Source organism: Necator americanus, chromosome II, assembly GCF_031761385.1.
Source record: "Necator americanus strain Aroian chromosome II, whole genome shotgun sequence".
Lineage (NCBI taxonomy): Eukaryota > Metazoa > Nematoda > Chromadorea > Rhabditida > Ancylostomatidae > Necator > Necator americanus.
In genome coordinates, this window is record NC_087372.1 from 6251483 (window position 1) to 6278328 (window position 26846).

At 38.1% G+C, this 26846-nt stretch overlaps 1 protein-coding gene across 1 annotated transcript; it reads right to left on the bottom strand.

Moving 5' to 3' along the window:
* Window positions 1–7518: 7518 nt before the first annotated feature.
* Window positions 7519–16539, bottom strand: RB195_016992 (uncharacterized protein; the record flags this gene model as incomplete). Its single annotated transcript, XM_064183776.1, has 22 exons — window positions 7519–7594; window positions 8501–8674; window positions 8761–8915; window positions 8969–9025; window positions 10157–10258; window positions 10403–10453; window positions 10686–10812; window positions 12581–12690; window positions 12747–12912; window positions 13138–13295; window positions 13362–13500; window positions 13873–13977; window positions 14056–14157; window positions 14226–14348; window positions 14401–14472; window positions 14616–14724; window positions 15089–15203; window positions 15256–15443; window positions 15621–15770; window positions 15873–15946; window positions 16270–16379; window positions 16483–16539. The coding sequence occupies 22 exons, from the start codon at window positions 16537–16539 to the stop codon at window positions 7519–7521; spliced, it is 2520 nt and encodes an 839-aa protein (XP_064039657.1).
* Between the last annotated feature and the right edge of the window lie 10307 nt (window positions 16540–26846).

Below are 26846 nucleotides of genomic sequence, written 5' to 3' on the forward strand. Positions count from 1 at the left end.
TAATGTATTGTCACAAATATATTGCCGTGACACAATGTGGTAGTACGATTGTGTAAGAGGAAGCGCATCAATTGTCCTCAGTGTATGCTTGTGGGCGCACTATATAAGAAGCAGACTGTGCAACCTGACCGCAGCAGTGTGCGTATTCGCGCTAGTGTCTGCCACTATTCCATTGTTATTCGGACCAAAGGTCCTACCACTGATAAAGTATTCCACTGAACCACCCTCTACAAAAGGCACTACACAACCTTTTGGTGCATCGGCCAAACTAATTGGCGTCCCGTCTCTATAGAGACCAGGACAATTCAAGAGCTGAAGAAAAGTTCAAAGAACTGGAATATTCCAGGAACCCCGTCTCAATCAGAGAGGCCAGTGTAGATGAAGTCTCCGTTTCATCAACAGAGACCAAGGCAAATCAAGAGCCAAGGAAGAGCTCAAATAACTGAGAAAACCACTCAGTTAAAGTTCCATCTCTCACTAGAGATCAGAACAAAAAGAAAAATAAATCACTGCGCAATAAATTTGCACGAAGTCAATTTTACAGAGATAAAAAGTGTTTTTAACTCTTTCCACAGGAAACCACTCAAGTACAGCGCTCAATCGCTGCGAACGCTACTGACAAAATACCAGCCTTACTCGGACGAATTAAAGCTGACCGCGGTAGTGTGCGTATTCGTGCTAGTGTCTGCCACTATTCCACTGTTATTCGGAACAAAGGTCCTACCACTGATAAAGTATTCCACTAACCACCTTCTACAAAAGGCAGTACACACCCTATAACTTGACAGAGTAGTCAAGCTCGAAGACTTAAATGCTACGCAAACTACTCTTAATAACGAAGGAAAGACCAATCGAGTCTACAGTTTTCCTCACCCTGTTAGAGAACCTCCTCTACAAGACAACGACACCACGAACGAACGACGAAATGTGAGTTTTATCTTTTATTAACAAACAACATTTGCAGTGAGTTTAGTTCAAAGAAGCTCAAAATGCAATATCACAGTCCATGCGAACAAGCTCGTCCTCTAAACTATTTGCTTCTTTTCACAATTTCCAAACATAATGCAGATCCACGAAGAATTGGCTAATCTCTCCACGACAACCTTACACAGTGGATCAATCCGACTCATGTTTCGTCGTGTGTGTTATTAACAGAGTCTTCGCTATTCAGCAAAAGCCATTAAACCTCTATCGTATTCCGATACCACCGTAATCTCATTGCAACAAAGATATTAACAACGTAACATCGTAATACTATTGTAGTAAAGAGGCAGTATGTCAGCGTCTTCGTGCTGGTGCCTGCTGCTACGCCGTTGTTATTCATACAAAAGGTTCTGTTCCTGATCAACAATTTTCACTGAACCACCAACCTACACATGGGGCTGCGGATGGCGGTTGGCGGTATCGCAGCATTTCCCAAGTTTTGAAAAAGGCGCAGGAAATTAATTACCGTCGCATGGTCCGACGAATTCCAACTTTTAGGAGGCACCAGCGACTAATCAGAGGTGAGTAGCGCAACAGTCTCCTAATTTCAAGCCTACGCACCGAGAAAATAGTGATGCGAGCATATGTGAGTTGTATCGCTCTCACTGAGATATTATAAATGAGAACTGACCACCATGTACACCATTTATACCCATCCCAATACTACACCCAAGCAGTGTGAAAGCCAGGAGGCATCCTCTTCCCATCCTTTCGAGGTAAAACACGTTGAAACTCCTTACACCATACATTGGAACTTCTGCCAACAGCTTGTCTTCGATTTTCCTCTCCCATTCACTCCTCTATCTATTTTACCTACCCGAAACTACAAGTAACGACACGTGAGTATTTTTTAAACCCTTTTGCTACTAATAGAGCATGTTGTCAAAAGCAAAATTAAACCTAGGAAAATATAAAGTATAACAGTCCATGTGAACAAGATCCTGGATTTTGCGTTTTCGAACCTCTACTGTACTTCGTTATTCTCGTAATATATTGTTACAAACATATTGCGTAATACAATGTGGTAGTACTATTGTGTAAGAAGCAGCGCATCGGCTGACCTCAGTGTATTCTTGTTATCGTAGTTGGTACACTATATAAAAGGCAGCATGTCAGCTGTCTTCAGTTAGTGTGTGTGTGTTGGTGCTAATCTCTGCCACTACCCCATTGTTATTAGGACCGAAGGTCCTACTACTAAAAAAGAATTCCACTGAACCACCTTCTACAAAAAGCACCACACACTTCCGACAGTTTCGATAATCTCCAAGTGTGAACCAATTCAAGCTGATGAGACATAATGATTTCTTTGTACAGACGTTTCAAAGAAGCTCATCGAATTTTCACAAAAACAAACCACTCACAACTTCGTCGAAATTGCGGCCTTGTGCTGATCGAAAACCAGTGTGCTGTGCATAGCTCAATATATGAACACATCGTTTGTATTTTTTAAACATCACATATGATTTTATCGCACATGAAATTTCTTTTCGTCTACTTACCTATCAAGATGTTATCACGTTCAGTTTTACCATACGTTAGTGCATAGATACCAGAATTAGTATTGTAATTTATTTGAAAGATATAATCATATGTTCTTATCATTGTATTTTTTTCTTATATTGATGAACCAACTCATGTAATAAGGATCGATAGAAATCTACATTACCTTCTTCTTTTCTCTCCAACCTACACGAATGCACCAGTATGTATGTATCTACCGGACTCATCTCACATTTAAGAACTATTACGGAAGCTATTTATGAAATATGCACATCTCATATTTGGTTCACCTCGAGGGCGAGCTATCTCATTATTCTGGGCAAGTGACAGTCGTAACTGACAGCCCTGTTCACTGCATCCTCTCCCCAGCGAACACCAATTTGATAGTTCATTCAAAGGACGTCCACAACAAAACAGCTACGACTACTTACGAAATGCTGTCGAACAACTCATTGTCTACATCGTACCTTACAGCTCGTGGACGAGCTTACTGAAGAAGTGGTGATGACGGGATGCAGTCGCAACAACTGACAACTACACATCAGGTGTTATCAGAGGCAGTCCTCCGACAAGAGATTAGTCTCGCCTCCTCGGCAATGCCACCTGGCTAAGACGAGCCCTTCTTACCGCTTCCCCACTTTTGATATGTTACATATGTAGTAATAAATATTTATAGTAAACGTTCGAACGACGGACAACTAAAATTGGAACATATTATTAAACAAAACGTTCTAAAAGGAAAGGAAGATCCCATTCGTAAAATCAACCAAAGGACTTCAATAACAATCAATATCAACCCAATCTACTGCGCAATCGAAATAAACTTTCTTGCGCTGAATCTGCTCGACAATAACTGCCAAACCTCTACTGTATTTCGATATTTTTGCAATCCCATTGTAACAAAGATATCGTCGTAACATCTTAATACCATTATACTAATGAGGCACTGCATCAACTGACTTCAGTGTGTTGTTATTGTCGTTATTAAATAAGAGGCAGCGTGCAAGCTGAGCTCAGTGTTTCTTCGTGTTAGTGTCTGCCTCTATGCCGTTGTCATTCGGGCCAAAGGTCCTATCGCTGATAGAGAATTTCTACTAAACACTCATCTTCGCGCGGCATACAGAGCGTACAACTTCCTCTTCGACCACCTCGCTGGGAAATTTCCAATAACGAACTTCTTTTCCAAACTATTACCGCACTTCTTCGGAAACTACTGACAAAACTCAATTGAGTTTGGATGTCCAAAATTTCGCAGACTGTTTGGACACCATTTTCGACAAGTTATGTTTGTTCTCATATTGCACAAAACTTTCCAAATTTTCCTGAGACCAGAGAGATAAAGGTCTCATGAGTTTCTTTAAACAACTCAGCGGAATAGGCAACAACATGGGCGATTGTAGCCGCTTGAAGTATCGGTCTCCCCTGTCAACGCAACCTTTGCTCCGTAACAGCCGCCAAACCTCCACTGTACCCGAGTATCGCAATGGTGATCTGTGAGTTATGAACCTACTTCAAATCACCTACCAGCAACAACCAACTAACTTCGACAGTTCCAGAATGCACAAGTCTGGACTTTTTTAAACAGGTACGCTTATAAGTAATATAGCATTATCACTGCTTTCTTTTCTTCCTATTTCGATCACAACCTCAAGAAACACAGAAAAAAGGTATTAGGGTCAAACCGACAGGAAGCACAGTGCAGTTGCGTAAGCAGTTCCGCTTGAAGCGGTGCGGTAGAGCGTAGCGGTTAGGACCGAGTAAACACCCTTGCTACCACTGTTTATTGCTGCAGTTAGCAATGGTCCCAACTCCACTCCAACCGCTATCTCCACCTCGCCAGTTCGAGTTCATGCACCGTGCTTCATGTCGTTTAAACCCTACTATGGAGCAAAACATAGTGACATTTCAAATCAAACGTTCATAAATTACATGGTTATTCTTATTCCGACGCATTAAACTCAAAAATAAGTATTGCTACACATTTAAACGACTAATTATTATCATCAAACTAAATTGAATTATAAAAAGAGGTACATTACAGGAAAATTCTACTTATGCAACCAGGTAAAAAGATCTCCAGAAGAACCAGTACTAGTCAAAGCAACTTCTAAGAAATCGAGAAACCCCTTTTATCTTCAATCTCTTACCTCTTCGAACACAATAATGGATACCTTCGAAACAAAAGCCAACATTAAAAGCCATCACCTCTAAATTATTAACGAAAACCATATCCAAAGTTTTGCGAGTTGTTTGGACACTATCTGGGACAAACTAAATTTATCCTTATAGTGCAGAAAACGGAGACCACCTTCTCCAGATACCAAGTAGGCAACTGTCTCATGATTTCTCTTGAAGAATTCAACAAAACAGGGAATGTCGTGGTCCTAACTTGAGATAATTGGTTTCTCTTCCACCAGTATTCATTTAAAATGGGATGACAAAGCCAGTACTTGATAGTTTCACTGACCTCGAACAACAAGAATGGATGTGTGCTGCTTTAAAATTACAATGTTATATTTCTACAGATCATCAGTTTCACTTCGACCAAGGAATACTCATGGATATGAAAAGGTTTGATTTTCCTATCCTCTTTTGTAACAGAATTGGAAAACACATTTTAGACGAATGACTATAAGGAAAAAAGTAGATTTTCTCAAACAACTTGTTTCATTAGTAATCTTTTGCCAGCAATCAAGCAGAAACTTGAACTACTAGGTCCTCCTTCTTTGGACTGCAGCTCTCACAATTAGTACTGATTACACAATTACATTGGCGATAAATACAGTAATTTCTCCAGAGAAATTCATCCCAATTCATTTTACATATTACTGTGTAGTTCCCAAGACAAGTGTTGCACTTCCAAGTAAAATACCGCATCTTTAAAAAAAAAAAGTGCAAATCCCACGTCTTATCGTTTTGCATTTCTTCACTTTTTCAGCGGCAGTTCAGCGAGTTAGCCACGGCAATCCGAGAAAACGAGATGTTCAGTCGTTCACCTCCGCCACGACAGCAGGTGGCTGCTTCGGCCATTTACTGCTAAACTTGAGGCCCCGGATTGGGAAACGGTCCCTTATGCGCCTGTTCGGAATTGGTGAGTATATCGACAGATGTGTTATTGAGAAACCATGAAATCGCAAAATGGTGTCCGGCTTAGATGTTTTGGATTCAAATATTGTATGTTGACCACCGTACCATCGAGACTTCTTATTTGTTGTCTATGGGTCGTTCAAAGACTCAAATTACCAGTTTCTTTATTTTTCCAAAATAGTTAGATTTGTGCATAAAAAGCGGGTGACTGGTGACTTTCAGCCGAAAGCGCAGCCTTACTAAAATTATCATCTAGTAACGCCCGTGCAATAATAACGTGCTGTTTGTTGACAATGTAAAAATCCTCACCTAATTTGTAGGCGCTTCTTCCTTTCCACAAATGATAACAAACACAACTAACTCTTCAGGAAACGAACAGTTAAGCATATTAAATCGTTTTATTCACCTTTTTTCCAATTTTTCGTTTATAATTGAAATAATGCTATCTTATCCTTGAGTAGTATAGGGGAAGAGAGGGATCACGGCCGCATCAAATACCAGATAATCCTCAGCCTTCAGCTATAACGGATTAATCCAACTAGAAATGTTTTCCTTTTCCTTCCTTTTCCTGTACTATGAAAACTCAAATCAATCACAACGCAGGGCGACTCGGAGCCACATTGAAAAAAAAAAATGGGGATGTCAGTGCAGGTACAAGAGATGTCATATGCTGTCGAGAGACAGTCTGTCCACCACCGTCAAAGCAGACGAAGTATTCTTTATTCTTCAAAGCTGACCAGATGTTCAAATCGTTCATATTTATATCGGGAGCTTAGAAATCAAATAATGAATCTATTCTGCAAGAAGCTATTTTCTGTTTGCGCAGAAAAATCAAATTTAAATTTTCAAAAACTTTAAACAGACAGATAAACCAACCAAACGCCTTCTTGAAACCACCACCACGTTAAACTTTACGCTTATCTCTTCCTCAATAAGGATATAAATAAAGAAATGATGGAATTTCAAGTTTTTTGCTCTTGTTCTTTTTTTTCTTCGCATCTCCTCTGCCCTTAGTTTCCTTTATTTCGTCACCGTCATTTCCTCTCCTCCATCTATTCATATTTTTCCTTTGTATACTCTTTCTCATACATGTTTTGTTGTCTGCTCGTTGCATGGTTATCTAATAATTAATGAACATCTTGTTATCATTACAAAATAAATTTTCATTTGAAAAAACACTGAGTATAAAATCACTGTGTCGTCATATTAAGCTCACGCTCCTTCCTGCTTCAAATTCCTTTGTTCTTTTTTCTTTCACGAATATGCTTAACTGAAGCAAATATCTTGGTATCGTACCGTATTCATACATTAACTTTCCCGAAACAATACGAATGAGACATTGGTATTTTACATGGGAGGAAACTGTATAGAGCAGATCTCATATGTGTCAAGAACGCTGATTTCTCACTTATTATTATGAAGTGGGCGTTGATTCCCTCATAGGTAGAAAAAAATCATTCTAGACTTGATTCTATTCCTCGGATGACATAATGCAATCATCTGCAACTTATTCATATTGATCAATAAAAAAATCTGAACAAAACCAAACTCTTTAAATAACGCATAACTCTACAATTTTGGCAAAACTATACAATAAACGAGAACGACAATCTTTCACTGAACCGAAACTACTCCGATTGTAAATGCGCTACAGGTAGCACGGTAGGCTTATAGCGGCTTATTGCATGCTTATCTCAATGGACTACAAAAATGCTCCATCACTTTCAGAACTATTTACGCCGATGGATACCAATCACAAACAAATATTATTGATTTGAATTGATTTGAACGTATGGTACATTTGAATGAGGGCATGTAAAGCAATTACTTACAACATAGAAAGGGAATCACATCACATCTATTCACTGGAATAAATATAGACCAATAAATTAAGAGAACCTTGCACAACTCACAAAACAAGAGTCTAGCAGCTATAACCACTCTAATTCAGAAAGGCCGCGCCGGAACAATCGGCCTTGCTGGAATCTGGGGCGCTGTCCCATTGCTAGGTGTGGGAACTCGTCTGAAAGCAAACACATAGATTCGATCAGGCCGATAGATTATGTTTAAATGTAAAAAAAAATAGGAAACTAGAGAACCTACTTCATACCATAACAAGCACATGACGCAAAACCACTCAAGGATTTAGCTAAGAACAAACTCGACTTCGATTCATCTTGACCACAGGGAGGCTATCGTTTTAGAAGAATTTTATCGTGAGTAAGTTTCAATTTGGAAAAGCAAGGATATCGATGTTGGAAAAAATAGGCTTGGAAATTTGCACTATTTGTTTATTCAAAACTGGACGATTTACCGGTCAAGTTCTGTAGTAATTACGATTGTTTAGCAATTTCTGTAGCAATTATCTGTTTACCTAGCTATATCAAAGATCAACAACAGCAGCAAAAAACAAAACCCCAGCAGTGGAAGCAGAAATTAGCATATCTGTCTTCGAACAAGACATCATGTTCATAATTTTTTCCTGCATACATCCATAGATCCATCATGTACGTATATGTCTTTCACTGAAGGTGAACTATCCTAATTATAGCTCATTAACTCGTTAACTATTGTAGTTAACACTCAAATAAAATCACACCTGAAAAAAGAGCACAAATGACAACATTCCAAAATCCTTATCGAATCTACAATATTGACACCACCACCACAATCACAAAGAAAAAACTCAAAGCTTCTATAAACCCCGCAATGGGAAGCTATACGTCACATCTACGGCTGAGATATGTTGGGGATGAATATAAAATGAGCATTCTATTCTCAGCACAATATCAGCACCCACCATTTCTACTTCGGAGGACCCATCATTCCTGGTGGAGGTCCACCGGGGCCAGGACGCCTATTTCGAAACGACAGTTGATATTTGAAAATGAACGAGAAGAAAAACATTAATGTATGCCAAAATACTTACGTTGGAACCAATGGTGGGGGATATCCTCCAGCACCAGGCGGGGGGCCCGGAGGACCCCTATGCATAGGTGGAGGACCGCCCGGACCGCCTGGTCGTGGTGGCATCGGAGCTTGGCGTCCGCCAGGAGGAGCAGGTGCAGGGCGAGGGATTGGTGAAGGACCCGAAGGCATGGGTCTGGATGAGGAGATAATGTACCATATAAGATGTAGTACGCATAAAAATTCTAAGCTTTTTTTTTTCGAAAACATGCCCGGACCTACCGATAATCACTAGGAGGAAGTGGAGGCGGTGCATCGCCTAGGGTTGACATGTTAACCTCGGAAATGATACGAAGAGCTTCTTTGCATGCGTGGTACATCCGCAACATTTCTTCTCGCTTCTGAGCCTCTTGTTGTGATTCTTCCATCAAAGTCTCCTGGAAGATTTTCACAGAATAAAAAACGGTGGCTTCCATCAAAGATTTCTTACCGTATCTCCACATTGATAAATATGAGCTAATAATTCGTCGTGCATAAATTGTGTGACCTGAAATCACTCTATTCACAATACTTTTGAGCAGCGGATTGTGTACATTATTATCATTACCAATATGCTCTACATTTCTTCTGTGAGTTTAATTCGGTTGGTCTTTGCGAAATATTCACCGCTTTCATAATAGTATATTGATTAATGTGCAACACACTACACATTTTATAGAGGAAGATCTTACAGATCAAGTCTTTCTTCTGATGATAACGTATGAATTGTTAATTCGAGCTCTCAAAAATCCAGAATCCAATATTTTTTTCACGAAAAAAAAAACCTCAGTAGTTCATAATGGCCGTTTGTGCATCTAGAAGGCTGAGAAATAAAGTCAGCGTATCACGATTTTGACGCGTTGTGGGACCCACAGCGAAAGCGTAGAGTTCGGGTAGTACATTGCGAAACGCAGCATGGTACCGCTCAACGTTCCTTAATCGCCACAAACGTGCTTGTATGTACACATTTCGGCACCTTCGGCAGCCTATTCATTATCTGTCACTGTGTCTCACTTGAACACCCTCGAGAGAAGATGTCATTAATTTTCGACCGCTCGCACTTGAATGCGGTGCGTGCATAGCAGTGGCGAGTTGCAAATGAAATTATCGCATAGAACGGGATCTTCCACGTAGTTTTTACGACGATCAGAAAAAAAAATGAGCGAAACGAAGCTGAGTTCCCTAATCTACCCACACTCTACGCTTTCGTTGGGGATTCCGCAACACGTCCAAATCGTAAGATGCTGCCTTTAAGGTGTACTACTGTGTAGACTTCCTCGTACATTAAGCATATGAAAAAGGCATACAATTTCCTTTTGGATCGATATTTCCAATCTAAATCATAAACTACAGTTCCGAAACTTGGCTCTACTTACTAATAATTCGTTTTGTTCTCGTCGATGAGCTTGATATGCTAAAAGCGAAAAACTTCGAAGATCTGGAGAAATACGTGTGATCAGTTCTGCACTGGTACCCGAGAGAACAGAGGAGCCATTTCCACAAACGTCAAAGGGGAAAGGGAAAATCATCAAAAAAAAAGAAACTGAGATGTTATTAAAGGGTCAATGGAGTCATAGGTGGTCCTCCAAATTTCAATAGTCCGCATTCTTAAGGAAAACACCAGAAAGCGAAAACAAACCTGTGAGACAATGAGGTGCATAATAGCCTTTGGTACGAGATCCTTGATTGTTTTCGTGATAATCCGCATGTAAGAATCCACTAGATTTCGGATTGTTTCCACCTGAATATATTTATTAGGAAGTTCCACTTTTGAATTGTGTTCGTGCCAATAAGTAAATAAATTCTCAAATCACTAAGAAATCCTAGTTACGCAGTATATTACTACTAACATTCATTTCAGTGACTATTTGGATGAATGACTCACCTGACGTTCCAACTGTGGATCCATAGAAGTCTCCTCAACAACCTCCTGATTCTAAAAAACAGCCTTATCTTGGAAAATTTGAAATTGGTACAGATCAGAAATTCATGCGATGAAAGTACATGCAATGTGAAAGAGAATCCATGACAAATTTCACACAAAACATGCAATCCACCTATACAGAAAAGAAGACGAGATTACTTTACCTCCTAAAAAAACATGGAATTACATCACCAAAATTGAAGGATGTAAACAAGTAACTATAACTTGTAACTGAAATCCTCACCTCATCGTCAGGTGCCTTTTGCTTTTCGGGATACACGCCAGCACGTAGGAATGAAGCCTTCCAAGCGTCCACTTCATCAAGGTTATTACATCCCAACTCAAGTTGTTTGTAGTCTTTATAGATGTTCCTTAAGTTACAAAAGTAACTTCAGCAATATAACTCATTGACAAAAGGAAGTGCAGAAGATTAGCAAACTTAGCACATGCCACAGCACATTTCACACAAGGAAAAGTATTTCCACAGGACAGAACTAAGAGAATGCAATTGAAAAAGAAAAATGTAAATCTGAAAGCACCATCCCTCCCACTAACAATGTGGTAAAGTCTTGGTAAAAATTCTCCTTGGATGCGGGATATTCACTTAATTCCTTCTTTTTGGGATAAAAAATTAGTTAGGTAATATCAGAGCTTTTCACAAAGGAAGGAAGGTCCGGAATTATATTGAAGGTGGTTGGTTCATTTTAGATAGCAGAAGATTTAATTAGTGGTAAATCAGCCAATATAAATGGACATGTCTATTTATATTGACTGATTTACATCTCATGGCTCTAACAAAAAGATTTACATCTCATGGCTCTATATACGTCAGTTATATGGTGGGCTTATAATACAGTCTACTCTTACGCTGATATAGTCGGGTCAAAACGATATGAATCACAAGTTTAGTTGCGGTGCATTTGCGTACGCGCTCGAAACGGCGCGTACGCAAATGTTCCGTTACGCAAATTCAACCGTTAATGTGTCGGTCTTCAAAAGCTTGGAAAATCATCCTTCTATTTTTTTTAACAATTTAGTCCAAGCCGGTAGCATCTTGAAAGCGTCCATATAACAGGCCGCAACTTTGAAAAAGCAGATAGCTGTGGATTTATCGAAGAAAGCTTTCTTTGGGAAGGCAATGCCAAACATGTTTCATCCACTGGTATTGAGATGAATGCCGCAACTGAACACGCTTTCGTTTCTGGGCAAATGTAAATTCCATAAAAACTTAATTTGGAAACATTTTCGGGCATGGAAAACATGAAAACGGCACATAGAACAAAATTCAAGTTCTGCAAAGTTCACTTTCAAATGTTGCTGTTCCTCAATTTGATTTTTCAAGTTTTACCAAAACCTACGTGTGTACTATTCTCTCAAGCTGTGTAATTTATGAAATATTTCTTGTATTCTTGCAAGAGCATGTTGCTTTCCTTTAATTGCCATAATAAATCGACCATCTACGCTCTGGACGTGGGGAGGATTGAGCAGCTAGTGGAGCCTTATTTGTTAAGTCTTTTTTTTTTCAAAATTATTCTCCCGTATCCCAGAAAAAAGTAGTAAAGAGCATGTAGTTCAGGCTTTGATAAAAAAAAAAGGTCAAAATGTTTGGGAGGGGACACTAGGGAAGACCAATCATCAGGAAAGAAATTAGCTCAGGACTTTTGGGATGGAGATGGAGCAAGCAGTGCTAGGACGCAAATGTTGTGGGAGAAGAGCGACGTACGCTAATAACGTCAGTGTCACACTACAACTATACGACACGACCGCTTATAGCGTGCGCTTACGTGATATGTTAGCGTTCTATAGGTAACACATATAGAATCACTCACTTCCTGAAAAAATTAGTAAAATTGGTATTATTGTTAGCGTGTGATGGAGATTGAAGCAAAGGTTCAGATCGAAGGACAAACGTTGGACAAAAGAAATAAGAGAAAGTTGACACCCCAGTTACCACATTCATTCACATAATTGCGCCATGATTCTGCGCGCCAACTTACGTTCTGAAAACGACTAGGCAAAAGACATTGGTGAATGGGAAACAGTACAAGTAAGTGAAATAAAAACCAATGCAACGATGGTTACTAGGCAAAGTCAAAATAAGCCAAGCAAAAAGATTTTTATAATCTTCGAACATCTTACTTTCCATCCGGGTAGAAGAGGGCGAACTTATGTTGGCGGGACATAAAACCGCTTTCAATGTCACGCAACTTAATGCCATCCAATGGGAGCATGTATTTCTTCTCCTTCTCCTGAACGACAAGAATATCAAACTCGGATCTTTTAATATTCGATTCATATAACTCGCCTCATCATCTTTGAACCAGCTAAGACTGTCTGACATCAGTACAAACCAACAATCTTTTGAGCCTTTGATGAATGAGATGTTATTAATGGACAACCACCCCTTACGGATGACTTGCACGCCGAGGTTCTTCTTTGTTGTTTGTCCCTGAGATGCTTTCGCTTCAGCACTAAACCAGGATCAATCTTAGTCACAAGGAGACTTTTTTCCATTTAAAAAAATGATGCAAGTACTGAACAATTGTACAACTGTTGAGAAGACGTCTAAAAATGGAGATGAGAAGGAATTTTGTTTGAAATACTTCAAAATTAAATACTATATAGTAAATAAATATACAAACATATATATATACAAAAGATAGCACATACATGTTGAACTCTGTAAAAGTACTCACTTGCTGAACCCAATGAAGTCCTCGTGATTTGTATTCATGTAGGCAAGCTCATAATCGACGATAAGTGATATCTGGCTTTTTGCATATTGTTCCTTCTCACGGACTCGTGTCACAACAATTCGCTCGATTTCATCACGTAGTCTTGGGTAGCGTGCTAGCTGTAAAAAAAAGAAGTACATGATCCATCAAGGCAAAACAAATGGCTATGTATATTAGTAACTCACGCATTCGGCACATTGTCTAATGACGTTGGCAAGCTCATTTACTACAAGATCTACGCATTTTAACGACGGTTCCTTCAAACGAGCGATTTGTTTTTTTGCGATTGCTTCGAAAGCCATGTCAGGTGTGAACAACCCCACCCTGAAGTATGTATCTTAAATAAAAGAAGAGTTCAAGAAAATGTATGGTCGAGTTCGAAAAGGCAATAGGCAACAAGAGTTATAAAGGTTAATGGATAAAAAACTATAAATATAATATTTAGTCACAAAACAAGAATAAAACTGCTTCAAATTTGAAATAAACCACTAGTCCTTTCTTTTCGAAAAAGAAGAAGTTGTGTAAGACCCACCAAATCATTCTTAAATGTCATGTTAACAAATGCAAGGAAAAAAAAACTTTGTTTAAAAATATATAATAACAACTGATACTTGCTTCATCAACTTCATTATGAAATTCTTTGCGCCGTGAATACAAGGAGAAAAAGCAAAGAAAAAAAGAGAAACATGAACACACCTAATACCATGGATATTACGGATTGCAAACTGGATCTCCTTTCGCATTTCCTTCTCATCAATTTCCATTTTGACAATTTCAAACGGAAAACGTTCATGGAAGAGTCTGAAAAAGAAAGATATTTGAAGAAAACAAAATATAGTATTATTTGTTACGGTTCCTTTTTAAATTTAAGGGCACAACCTGTTGATTCTTGCACCACCACTTAATTCGTTTGTCGAGACAAGTTTAGCTGAAGATCCTTCAATGGACCTCTCAATGTCTACGGTGAATTGTTGCACCATTCTGGAATTTTGTATGCATCTCGATACTAGTGTAAGTAATAATTGAGCAATACTGCATTCGATTCTTACTGGAGTAATGCTTTAGTTTTTCGTCCTGGATCATTCGGTTGGAAGTTCTTATACTCAGCAACATCTTTTTCTAATGCAAAAAGCTTCTTCTGAAGGCTGTCACGAAGTGTTGGTAGAGTATCCCTACAATTTTAAATAACAATAAATGTCAGTAAAATTCAGACGCCCTTCGTACCTGATATGATTGGTTAACTGCTGATTGAGTGTGTGCTGAAGATACTGAGTACCCAATCGATCAGCCATATGTCTAAAGAATGATTGATCATACGGTCATCACATGATATAACCAAACATGAAATTTCAAGCAAATCGTTAATTCAGACTCAACGAAAATAAAAAGGAACACAAACACTGAGCGAAAGCAAATAAAGAAAATGAATTAGAATTCACCTGTAGGCAGGGTGTGCCATGAAGAACTTCCTTTCGGCATCTAATGCGGAACGGATATCTTTCTTTCCAACAATATCCTTCTGACCGCGGTTAACCACTCCAACATACCCTGAAAAGATACGCAAGACAGAATATGACCGCTACTTTCCTTACAAATCGCAAAATAAGAACTTCTTTTACTATCATTCACATGTGCCAAACACCTACAAATTGCGCTCACAGAAATGTTTCCCGTAGCTTTTTTTTGTTCCTCTACATTGACTCTCTCTCCATAACAATCCATAGATTACGATTGAAAAAAGAATGAATATTGAAAACATGTAAACACGCCCAAACGAAGCTAATAAACGTATGTCGTTACTCTCACAAAACTCATGTCACTCATGTTGTTTTGATAATTTCATCGTTCTTGCCCTCCTAATAGAATTGAAAAGCATATTAAAAGATTACGTTAGGATGAAGTAAACGGTTACCTCTCCTAAGAGGGAACAAACGATTCTCGAGAATATCACGTGCATCAGTGCCTTCATCCATTAGATCTAATTTTGTCAGCACTCCGATTGTCCGCAGGCCTTGTGGATCTACTTCCTGGAAGTTTTCCTTTAGAAAGAGCTAGCGAAAATTAGGCAAACAAGATTACCTTCGCTAGTTTCAAAGCATCAGATGTGGCCAGATCACTATTAGCAGGTGTTACTGCCAGGATCAAGCACGTTTCTCTGTTTATGAACGTCAATATCATATCTCGAATCTGATGTTCGATATCGGGAGGCTGATCGCCAACTGGTACTTTCGTTAGGCCGGGGAGATCGATAAGGGTGAGGTTCAGCACTAAAAAATGACTATTGTACTTTATAAACAATAGCATATGTGTAACAGGAGAGCAAAAACGTTCAAACGATTAAAGACGGTGATATTTCCAAGGAAATAACATTAACATATGAAAATGGAAGTTATGAGTTTTAATTTACTTTAATTTTAATTAAGTTCTAAGCGAGTAACACTTACCATTAGGACTGAAAACTCGCAAGTTGATTGGATGTGGTGATATTCCTTTATTAAGACCAGTAACTCGATCTGTTTCATCTTCAATTTCTTTGCGAACGGCATCAAAATCCGTAAAATAATGTCCTTTTTTGTGCAAGAATTCGGCATACTCTAGAAAATGTGAAAAACTTAGGATAAGAAAAACAAAACAAAAACAAGATACACACTTAAATGAGAGATATTCTAAGAATAGAAACCAGAAATCGAACTTACCATTTCTATCTTGAATTAATTGGAGAATAAGCGGACGGCGAGTAACAATACCGGATCCGCGAGGTAGGAAATCTCTGAAAAAAGTCATCATCTCAAATGATATATAACCTGATTACTATAGATCGATCTAAAAAATCAAATCCTATTCCAATATGCATGTTTCGAAAAAGGGCAACACGCAAAATTAGAAGGGATGACATCAAATATCGCCAAAATCGATGAAAGATACATATGGCTATGCCCGAGCGTTGTTAGGCGTTAGACAATATCGGTTTCAACTGAATCTCCGTCTAAGTTGCGAACAACGAGGACACTGCTAGGATTACGGAAAGCTCAGCCTATTTTTTTAATTCAAAAAAATAGAGCAAAGAAGGAATTGAAAATGATAGCAACCCACCTTCCAACGAAATTTTCCAACACCGATGATTTTCCAGCACTCTGTCCGCCAACTACAGCAATTTGAGGCAGTTCGAAATTTACAGTGGTACCTAGTTGTGAAAACGCATCCTGGAACAAAATCGATCAAATCAATAGCCGTCAAAAGGAGTCAATTCAACTAAAACCAATGGAGAAATTAATTTTTAAAGAAAAAACCACAGGAGCTGCTCACCTGGACCCTATTTATAACGGGAATGAGTGCTTGCATTCCCTGGTTGGCCCACGCCATTTTTGCCCACTAATTTCGACAAGGTTATCAAAAATATAACCCGTCCAAGTCGAGGGCAGGTCTGAAATGAGGCAATGGCTTATATAATGCATTCGAAAGGAATGAGCGAAGAAAAAAGAGCGGAAACACATCTCTTGACAAAATCTATCAAAAATGACATAGAAAATCCCCCAACGACACGGAGACATACGCTTAAAACGTAACACGAATTAGGTAATCTCCTAGAGATATAATAGTGGAGATGATAACAGAATTTTAAAAAAAAAACATCAATTAGTCATCAGGCCACGTGAGTCAGAATGGGGCGAAAACACGCGTACGCGACCGACGAGTGCGTTTGCGCCGAAATGTTCGGCCAACACCCGAAGCGGGAGCGCTTTTTATCGACATCTGGATCTGGTGGAGCCAGAAATTTGGCAAAAGCCGCTTATCCCCTCACTAAGAGAATTCCGACAAGAAAATAGGGTGGAAATGAACCAGACTCAAATATTATATGGGAGAAAACAACACAAAAACTACACAAATCACTAGTAAACAACAGTAAAGAAAAAACTATTTGAAATGGCTTGAACAGGAGCAGAAAGTTGTGTGATACTTCCGAGTAAATTCGTTGGAAATAAAAGAAAATAATAGATTATTCAAGCGAAAGAGTTGAAAAGAGTTCCCAGGTGATGAAAATTCTCAACGACATTTGAAATAATTTGAACAAGTGCAGAAGGTTGCGTGCGTGCTTCGAATGTTGTAAAAATCGAAGAAAATTATGGATTGTTCACGCGATAAAGTTGAAAAAAATTTGCTGGACGAAGACAATTCCCCACAGTGGTGACGGCACAGTGTGTGAATGGGTCACCGATCACATGCTGGAGCAATAAATCATGGAAGAATTATGGTGGTAATTATGGTAAAGTCGGTATGATTACGGTAAAATTTTATTAAACGCGCTAAAACGTTTCTATGCTCTAATGTTTACCCTAAACGATTATGGTGGGACTTTATTTTTGTGTTCTGACGTTAGAAAAAGAGTACAAGAAAGCACAAATCCAGTTCACCATGCTGAGAACTTCAAGAAAAGAGGACTTGAAGATTGTAAAACAGTACTATTTCTCGTGAACAAAGACGCATTTCTCATTTACTTCACTTCCTTTCGAACACATTCTCTTTTAAGTGATAAAGAACTCCAAGAAGCAAAGAAGTTACTTGAATAATTTTCCAACTTTAACATCTACACATTCAAGAGGTTCCACCACAATTTTTTCTTTTGCTTCAGGGTTCCCCGAAACTTGTTAGGGGTCTGGCCATAGAAATAACAAAATACAGTACAGTGAAGTCAAAACTGTCCCAGAACGTGGTGTAGCTACGTAAGCGGTTTCGCACGAAATGGGATGGTGGGACCATTGCTGATCTCTAGAGTCCGGTTGGAACAAGCGAGGGTCCCGTCTAGAACAGAACCGCCTACCCGATTCCACCAGGCTTCAAGTCTTCAACTTCTATTCTCTATTGTTCTCTCAGGAACGAGTTCTTCTATTTTTTCCATTTCCTCTTTTCCGACATGACGTATCACTCTGCGGTGGAAGAAAACCTGTCGGTTTCTTGGAAGCAGAACATTCAATTCCATTTTTGTACTTACTTTAATACTTTTAATGATAGTCTGTACGTCTCCATTTATTTGTGATTCTATGGAAAAACATGTTCTGGAAGTTCTGAATTGTGACAGTAGACAAACAACAGTAAAAGTGATGGAGCTATGATAGAAAGGGAACAAGAACTAGCCAAATGCACGTTTCCGAAGGAATGCTCTTTATACCATATATAATTACTGTAAATGATAGTCTGTACGTAAAATATGAGTTCTATACCGAGACCGGTCTAGAATGCTATCAACTTCAATAGAAGGAACGGCTTTTTATGCTTTTGCGCCGGCTTTGCGCGGACTCCTAAAGCGGCGCCTCTGTAATTATGTGCTCCATTGTTGTTAATCTGACCCAAACCAAATTATGGGCAAAAAATGTCCTATGGTCCACCAGTGTTGTGAGGAAAAGTAGTGCTAATCCAGACAAAGCGAAATAAAGGCGGAATAGTGTGGACTTTCAAGTTCAGGGCTGGGTATTGGTTGAGTTATGAATCCTTTTCAAGTGTAAAGAGTTGTGAAGTAATTAGAGAAGAGTAATTAGGGGCCAGCTGTGCTGCGTGCGTTTTTGAGTGCAGTGAAAAAGTGCTTTCTTTTCGAAATCAAATTGAATTCGGTAAGATTCTTCGAGGATTCGACGAAGCACCAAATTTGTTGGTTCTTTTTAGGGTCGTCTGCGAAGATGCCGCGGAACCCTCGTCAGGATCTTCGTAGGTGATTTGCGAGGAAAAAAAACTTATTGGAAATTTGCCAAATTTTGAGCACAACTGTGTCCCGCATTCTTTACGACTTTTGTCGAATGTGTTCAGCTAGGTAGACGCGGCTCTCTGCTCATCCTCTGTCTGACACGTGCTCCATTTTGATTCCGAGCTGCTCCAATCGAACACGAACGTTCACTCGGTTGAACACATTCAACTCCGACTATGCATAAAAGTAATAGCAAGAAATTTTTGTAAAGGAGTGTAGTTTGAAAAAAAAAATAATTCAGGAGCACACCTATCAGACTAACCCCTTTGTCTGGAAATTTCCACTGGTTTTCTTAAGGATGCTGGATAAATGAATTTTCAGGAACATGCAAGTAAACAAATTCCTTAAGAAAATTTGCACTAATTTGTTCGTTTATTTATTTACTTAAAAATACCCATGGGTATGCCACAAAACATAAAACAGAAACAAAAAACAGCAGAGCTCACTAGAATTTCGCCGAAGTTTTAGTTTTTGTGCAGAAATGCTGAAATTTGCTTAAGAATGATGGATAAAACTTCTGGAACGATCGAACAACTCCAAAAATAAAGCGTTTCTGCATAGTTCCTTGGGCCTAGGGAAGTTACTCATCGATCTATGCGGCAACCTAACTGGACTCGCTTTGAAAAACGTTGAGCAGAGAGGTAGCAGAGGACACGAAAAGGTCGATACTTGTTAGCTCCTTATTTGCTTGCATTACGCGGAATGTTATTCGATCGGCGCTTACCTCCGGACACAAACGAATGAACGAACGAACGAAAAATGCGGGAATTACTGAAACGTCAACGAAAAATCATGCATTGGGAACACTGAGAAAACTGGTTGCGTATTTGAGGTTTGTGGGGAGAAAAAAGAAAACACGATGAGGTAAGGAGCACTTCGTGACACGAGCGAGCGAAACCACCGTCTATTCAGTCAAGTTGTATATACGGATGTGTAGATGTGTGGACGTATGGGATGTGAAAATATTGTCGGACTCGGTGGATTTGAGTGACATGAACAACGCGTAGATGAATTAGCTTGACGCTAATAGCCGACGAGGAAGCTATTAATAGGTTGGCGATCCCAGGAAAGACTGCAGTTACAGATTACACTTTAAAAAATATAATAATATGAATTATCATCGATAATATAAAATCGATAATATAAAAACATTATAATGAAATGCAAAAGATCAACTAAAAAATAAAAACAAAACATAATAAAATAACTCAAAATATGAAATATAAAATAATATATGAAAACACGAATGGGATATGAATATGAAATATAATAAAAATAATTAAAATACATAAAATAATGTAAAAAAAAGTATGAATATTCAATAAGTGCGCAATTAGGGTATATTCGGTGTATTCCCAAGAGAGACGTGAATTTTAAACGTAGACCGTCCGGGAGAGGAGAAATCCAGCCAGGAACACCTCTCTCACTTCGCTCCCCCCGCTAGAAATTATACCGTATGTATCGGAAACTGGAAACGGTGACTAATTCTGGACGTAACACTGTTTTACAAGCTCCAAATAAAACAAGAGAAGGCAACTCCTCTTGAAATCCTACGCACTAACATCTTCTTGTTCTTCCCAAGTTTATTGCCCACTTGGTAGTCGTGGAATGGTGGCCATTCTCCGGGAATCGATAGAGATTAACTGCAAGATGAGACTGGCGTGTGGAATGGAAAAATCCAGAAGAAATGTCGATTGTGAGACCGTGAACCTAATAAGAGATACATAGGTTTCTTGACCTTTCGCAAAACCTAGAATAGTTCCTGTAACTGTCCTCATTGTTAATTGTATCCTGGAAGATACCAGTAACCCGCAGTGATTTAACCGCTCCGGATGCCAGAACCCAGGATCCGGGACTGGTCTGATTTCTCCCAACTTATCCATTCCAGCACAACTTGTGTACATATATGTATGACCGGGCAATGGTCTTTGTCAGATGTGTCATCAATCGATAATGCAGTGTATTCAGTTCGTCGCAAAATTTTTATGACGTTTAAGGCAACATATCACGAAATGAACGATGTTCGAGTCTCTCTGGGACAATATGGATCTCTGGATGTATATTACGAGTATGAGCGCAAACACGGCCAATTCGTTCTAGTTATCCTGAAAAACGGCGTGGAAAACGAAGAATTTGTTCCTACGATATGCGAGGAAACGCGCCACCCTTGCATGCATGCTCTGTCCCCTCAGCAGCTTATTCATTGGTTTTACTTGGATAGGATGATGAGGAGACCTTATTGATTCTCAACCGCTCGCTCGTTGACGCGACGCGGATGCGAAGGTGGCGCGTTCTGATGTGCCTCGTAGGAAGTGAAACCGTTTCCCACGCCATTTTACGAAACGATTAATGGGATTTAGGAGGTGGCCACGCTCGTATTCCTAATCATGAACCTGAACTTCATGCTGCATATCACGGAGATCTCAACATCGCTAATGTTTTGTGATATGGTGCCTTTAAGGGCGATTTTGTATTACGCCCAATTCCCATTGCTTCTTCATTTTGCCATGACTCTTGTCAATGGAAGAGCGCACCTTGTTAGCTGATCCTAAAACGATGCATTTATGAAGTCTGGAAAGAAAACCCCTTTATGCGTCTCAGCTGGATGGACAGTCTATTAACCATAGAGTTTCTATGCCCCATATCCTGTGGGCACTCTTATAATCAAGCCTACCGTGGGAAAAAGTAGTGTTGTTTACTCATTTACTCATTTTAGGTGTTGAACCCATTTACCTCATTCATTTATTTATTTTAACGATTGATTTTTATTTATAAAACCGATAAATTAGAGGGTTTTACTCGCATAACAGTTTTTCGAATTTGGGCACTGGTTTATTAGTTAGCTGCATTTTTGCATTCTTTTTTGTATTCTTACAAATTTCTCTATTATTTCCGGATCCCTGTTAATTAGTGATGAGTGAAGGAGGCTTAAAATTCCCTAGGACCAGAAGCTGGAGGAGACTGAGACTCAAGAAAGAACTCAACAGTTTGAGGAAAAACTTGAACTGTTTCTTGCTCCAAAGAATGTTTAAGGACGTGAAACAAGTGGTAGCGTGCTGATCGGGCAAGATCTGGGTAATAGGGTGGATGAGGGATCGGGACTCGATGCCGTTTCAGCCACTTGCCGTCAGCATGAGGCTCTTGGTTGGAAAACAGTTCCTCAACCGTTAAATTTCGTTTCTTTTTTGTATGCCTACAAATTTCTCTATTATTTTCGGATCCTTTTCAAATGGCGGCAAAACCACTTGCTCCGGGTTCTTATGTGCATTCTCCGAAGCGAAAATGGCTCAATTCTTTTACTGACCCCAAATCTGTTGTTGACTTGCTCTTTGAGTCTCAGTCTCCTGCTTCTGCTTTCAGGAAATTGTAATATCGACGGACGATCATTAATATGTAATTAAGAAACAATGAAATTGTGTGAGTAAAAAATATATATATAATATAAAAATTATGAAATCGAAAAAGAGAAGAAATAGAAGTAGATAGAACAAAAATATAAAAATATAAATATAAGCCTATAAAATAATAAATAAATAAATAAATAAATGAAATAGAATTTAATTGTAAATAAATAAATAAATAAATAAATAAATAAATAAATAAATAAATAAAATAGAACTTAATTTAGTAGTAATAGGCGTTAGCTGGAAAATACAGTCCTGAGAGCGTATGAAACGCGTGGATTCAATCTGCATACGTATGCCTGGGTTACCGTGGCGTCGTCAAAAGCGGCTCATTCCGTTGCAGTCGTCATCTATCATAAATGCAACGCGACATCTGTCACAATAACAAGCTTAGAGCTTTCAGAAAACGTTCCGAGTGGATTTGATTGGTTTGTAATCGACACAAAAAACGATGTTTCGACCGACATTTTACTGACATATTCGGAAAATTTTAGAAAATTCAAGTTCTTTTTTTTTGCGAGCAGATCCATCTTCAACATGGATTTTAAAAAATTTTAGCCCTAGGGGACTTGATCTTTAAAAATATTTCTGAATAGTAGAACTCGTATAAAATTACTAATAGTCCCAGTCATGTCCGAAAAATCCGCTACTTCTTCAATGGATCCACAAAAGGATCAGTTACAGATTTTTTGATCTTTTCTAAAAATATTATAAAATTCTAAGTCACTATTATATTATAAATTATAAATTACAAATTATACTTGCGCTACACCCACGCTTACAAATTATATTATAGATAATTATATTATTATTATTATTATTATTATTATTATTATTATCATATTAAAGGTAAAGTTAGTATGACAATAATAATAATGATATGATTATCTATAATATAATTTGTGTAATATAATTCATTCATTGTAGAACATGATATAATTAGTATAGTTATAATTTATAATATGATATAAATTGTAGTACATCACTGAAAAAACTAAAGGTTAATCTGCTATTTTAGTAATATTTTCGAGTCATATTCAAATTTCTTTCATGGCGTGGAAGGGAGTAATGTAAAGATTTGATCTCCGAAGCACTTGGCTTTTTTTGCTATTGTTGCTCTTTTCCTGAATGAAGCAAATAAATAGTTAATTCTTCCGATGAATTTCTGTTGCTGTTCTGAATAGAGATTTTAAAAGTTTTTTTATTCTAGCTTATTTATTTGCGAACAAAAACAAAAAGATCGATCCGGAGAAGAAGGTGTGAAAAGCAAATAAAATGCCGAGAAGTATGTACAGGGCGGTGTCAAAAATCATGTCGTCCTTGCTTTTATTGACAATGCGTGGAGGATCCGAAGCACCACTTGAAATGAATAAATCATTCGACACGTCTTTTGACGCGCGTCGATAGTGAGCGTGGCCGAGCATATTGCAGAGAGATCAAATCCACAAGAACTTGCGTACACTTTACGTAAAGTTCTCGAATTAAGTGGAAACACGTATGACGTCATGCAATTTCGAGTAAGCTATCGTAAATTTGAAGAAAAAAAAAACAAAAAGAAAAAAAAAGAAGAAGAAGAAAAAAAAAGGAAAAAAAAAGCTAAAACCGAGTTGATAAATGCCAGCTGAAGTTTCTATGAAATATTGATCAAATTAAGTTACACAGTTAATTAAATTTAAAATTAAAAAAGGATAAGATGAGATTTACAATTTTCTCCACAAATGGGAGCAGTAGAATTTCATCTATCGGTGGAGAGAGTGCCTCCAGAGAGGTCAAAAAAAGGTCATGCTCTTCTTGGGAGCGAGCAGTAGCCTCGGCGAACCACCGTAGTTGGCCCGTTTCAATCTCGAGCGCTAGAAAATTTTGTTCATAGTATGCTCAAGAAGAAGAGAAGCCGTTCCGCTCATCAGTACAAGCCGGCTGCCTCCCCTGGCAAGGATAATGAGGACAAGGTTCTGAAGAGGTAGATCTCATTTTAATGAGGAATCAGCAAAATATTCTGAATTTGATCAAATTAAAATAAAATCCAATTCAAAAATTAAATTAAAAGTCAAACGGATAACTTAAAATAGCAACTATTTCAAGTAGAATTCTAAATTTTATTTGGGACAGATACTATTTTGAGACATTTTTGAATATGTATAATATACACACAAATATATAATAAAACAAAAGTAAATATAACTAATAAAGTAAATATATAGTAAAATGTAACTGTGTAGGCGCATAAAATGTAAAAAATGTAAATAAATAAATGTTTATACCCAAAGATTCCATGTTCTCTTCAGGTAGTTAACATTTCAGGAGAATTTTATTTTTTATTTTACGAGGTTTGGCGATGTGCTGGACGAGATCTCTATTTTTTTCTGCAATGTATGGGAATGTTCCGTCATGTGGCACTGGAAGTCATTTAGCCCGTACGTTCCTAAGGCGTATGCTCAGATCCCTGACTGGGTTTAATGAAACCACGTCCACCACGTTCAGGTAACTTGTATACGCGGGTCAATAAATAAGTAAATAAATAAATATGATGATAGAAGTAGTGGAAGTAATGAATGGGAAAGTACAGGTAACAATCATAGCTGTATATACGGTGCAATAAATATGTAAATAAATAAATATAAGGATAAAAATGGTGGAAATATTGAAAAGAAGAGTACTAGTAGGAAAAAATAAGTTTTTGACTCAAAAATCTGTTGGGAAATAAAATTTCGTTGTGGTTTCCAGCAACAAGCAAATCTATAGAAGAAAAGTGGAACTTTTCATGAACTTTTAAGTTTCACATTGGAAGCTCATTCAGGAAAGGAAAAGAAAAAAATCACTCATTCTTTGTAGAAGCCATTAGGGTGTTATCGGAAAATCATTCAAGAAAAGTCCCGGGCAAACATAAAAAAAAAACTGGGATTCTCAGGAAAATTAAGGACGCAAATGTTGTGCTCGAAAATTCATATAGATTTATTATTTTTCGCTCAATTCACATGGTTTTTTTATTCACATAGATTTTCGTTGGAAAGGAGTTAACACACGCATGAGAACATGAGGAAAATTGAAACAGTAATAAATAAAAAATGATAATAAGCAGCATAAGCATCATACATATTACCTCAAAAAGATTATCAATAGCAAAAGAATTCGTGACAAGGGAAAGCGAGTAAATGCGAGGTGAAACTGGTTTACGACGTGAACTCTTTTTTTTTCTTTCTTACGGTAAGTGAAAAGAGGTAATGACTTGCTGGTGCCGCCGCCGCCGCTGCCGCTGCCACTCACTGCCTATGGCAGCAGTCGCTTCGGCAGCAATGTGTATGTGTGTGTGTGTCCATGGAGGGGAGAAATCAATTGCGCGACAGCACAGATAGAGATAACAACTCAGCAAGCAGCCTCAAAAGAGACTCACTAAGCACTGGATTCATACTGCGCCAAGTCCTAAGACGTCCGGATATACATCACATCGTCCTCACATCGTTTGGAATCATCGGCAAACAAAGCGACGTCAAAGGAGAAGAAAGTAAGGAAAGAGCCGATCTGTAGGGTTTTGGCCGGATTTGATAGCTTCAAAAGATCCACTTTGATCTTTAAGATCATCCTGATCACTAGTATCGATCCGAATCAGCTAGTATCAATGGAAATGTAATGCATGAATTGGAGTGAAGTAACCTCAAATATCTGGAAAGGTTCTCAGATTTCTCACTGAGGAAGACTGCCACTGTTTTTTATGTTTATCATGCGATTACTTATGTTTAGGTATGTTATTATTGTTGTTATTTATCTATTTATTATTTGTTCAATGTTGTGTTTGTTTATTTGTTCAATTTATCTATTTATTTATTACGCTCAATGACGTGCGAAAAGGATGTTGCAAGGATAAGACAAATACAATAAATACATTAATAAAAAAAAAGACAAAGAAGGAAAAGAAATTTGCAAACAACTGAATGTAACACCCTTCTTTTCGCTGTATGTGAAATTTCAACCAAAATTTTGATGTTGGATTGCAGTAGGTGTTTTCGTGCAGATTTATATAGGAGAAAAATGAAATATCCGGGTAAATATCTTGATGAAAGAACGTCCGGTAGAGGACGGGAGGAATTCTCGCATAACACTGGAGTAGTGCTCTAAAAGAAAAAAACTCCAAAATAAAGTCCTAAGCACTGACGAACCTTCTCTCCCTCAAATTTTTAAACAAACAAAAAATATGAAACAGATGTAAAATAACAAATTAAAAAATTTAGATGGATTTTTTTTTGAAATATGAGAAGAATAACTACAGGGAGAAATAAGGTCGTCATCCTAAACTCATCCCGTCTTTTTCTAAGCTATCGTCTGGATATGAAGGTTGTATCCAGCGTCAGGTCAAGGAAAAAGAAAATGTATAGAACTACGGGGATTTTTTTTTTAAATTTACTGCCAGCCTATTTTTCTCGGCTACTCTTAGGGCCAATAAGTGGGCTTGATGAAACCCCATTAATCAGAAAAATTCCAATTTTAACTTATCTATTCGTCGTAGAGATGGTCGTAGAGAATTCGTAGAGATG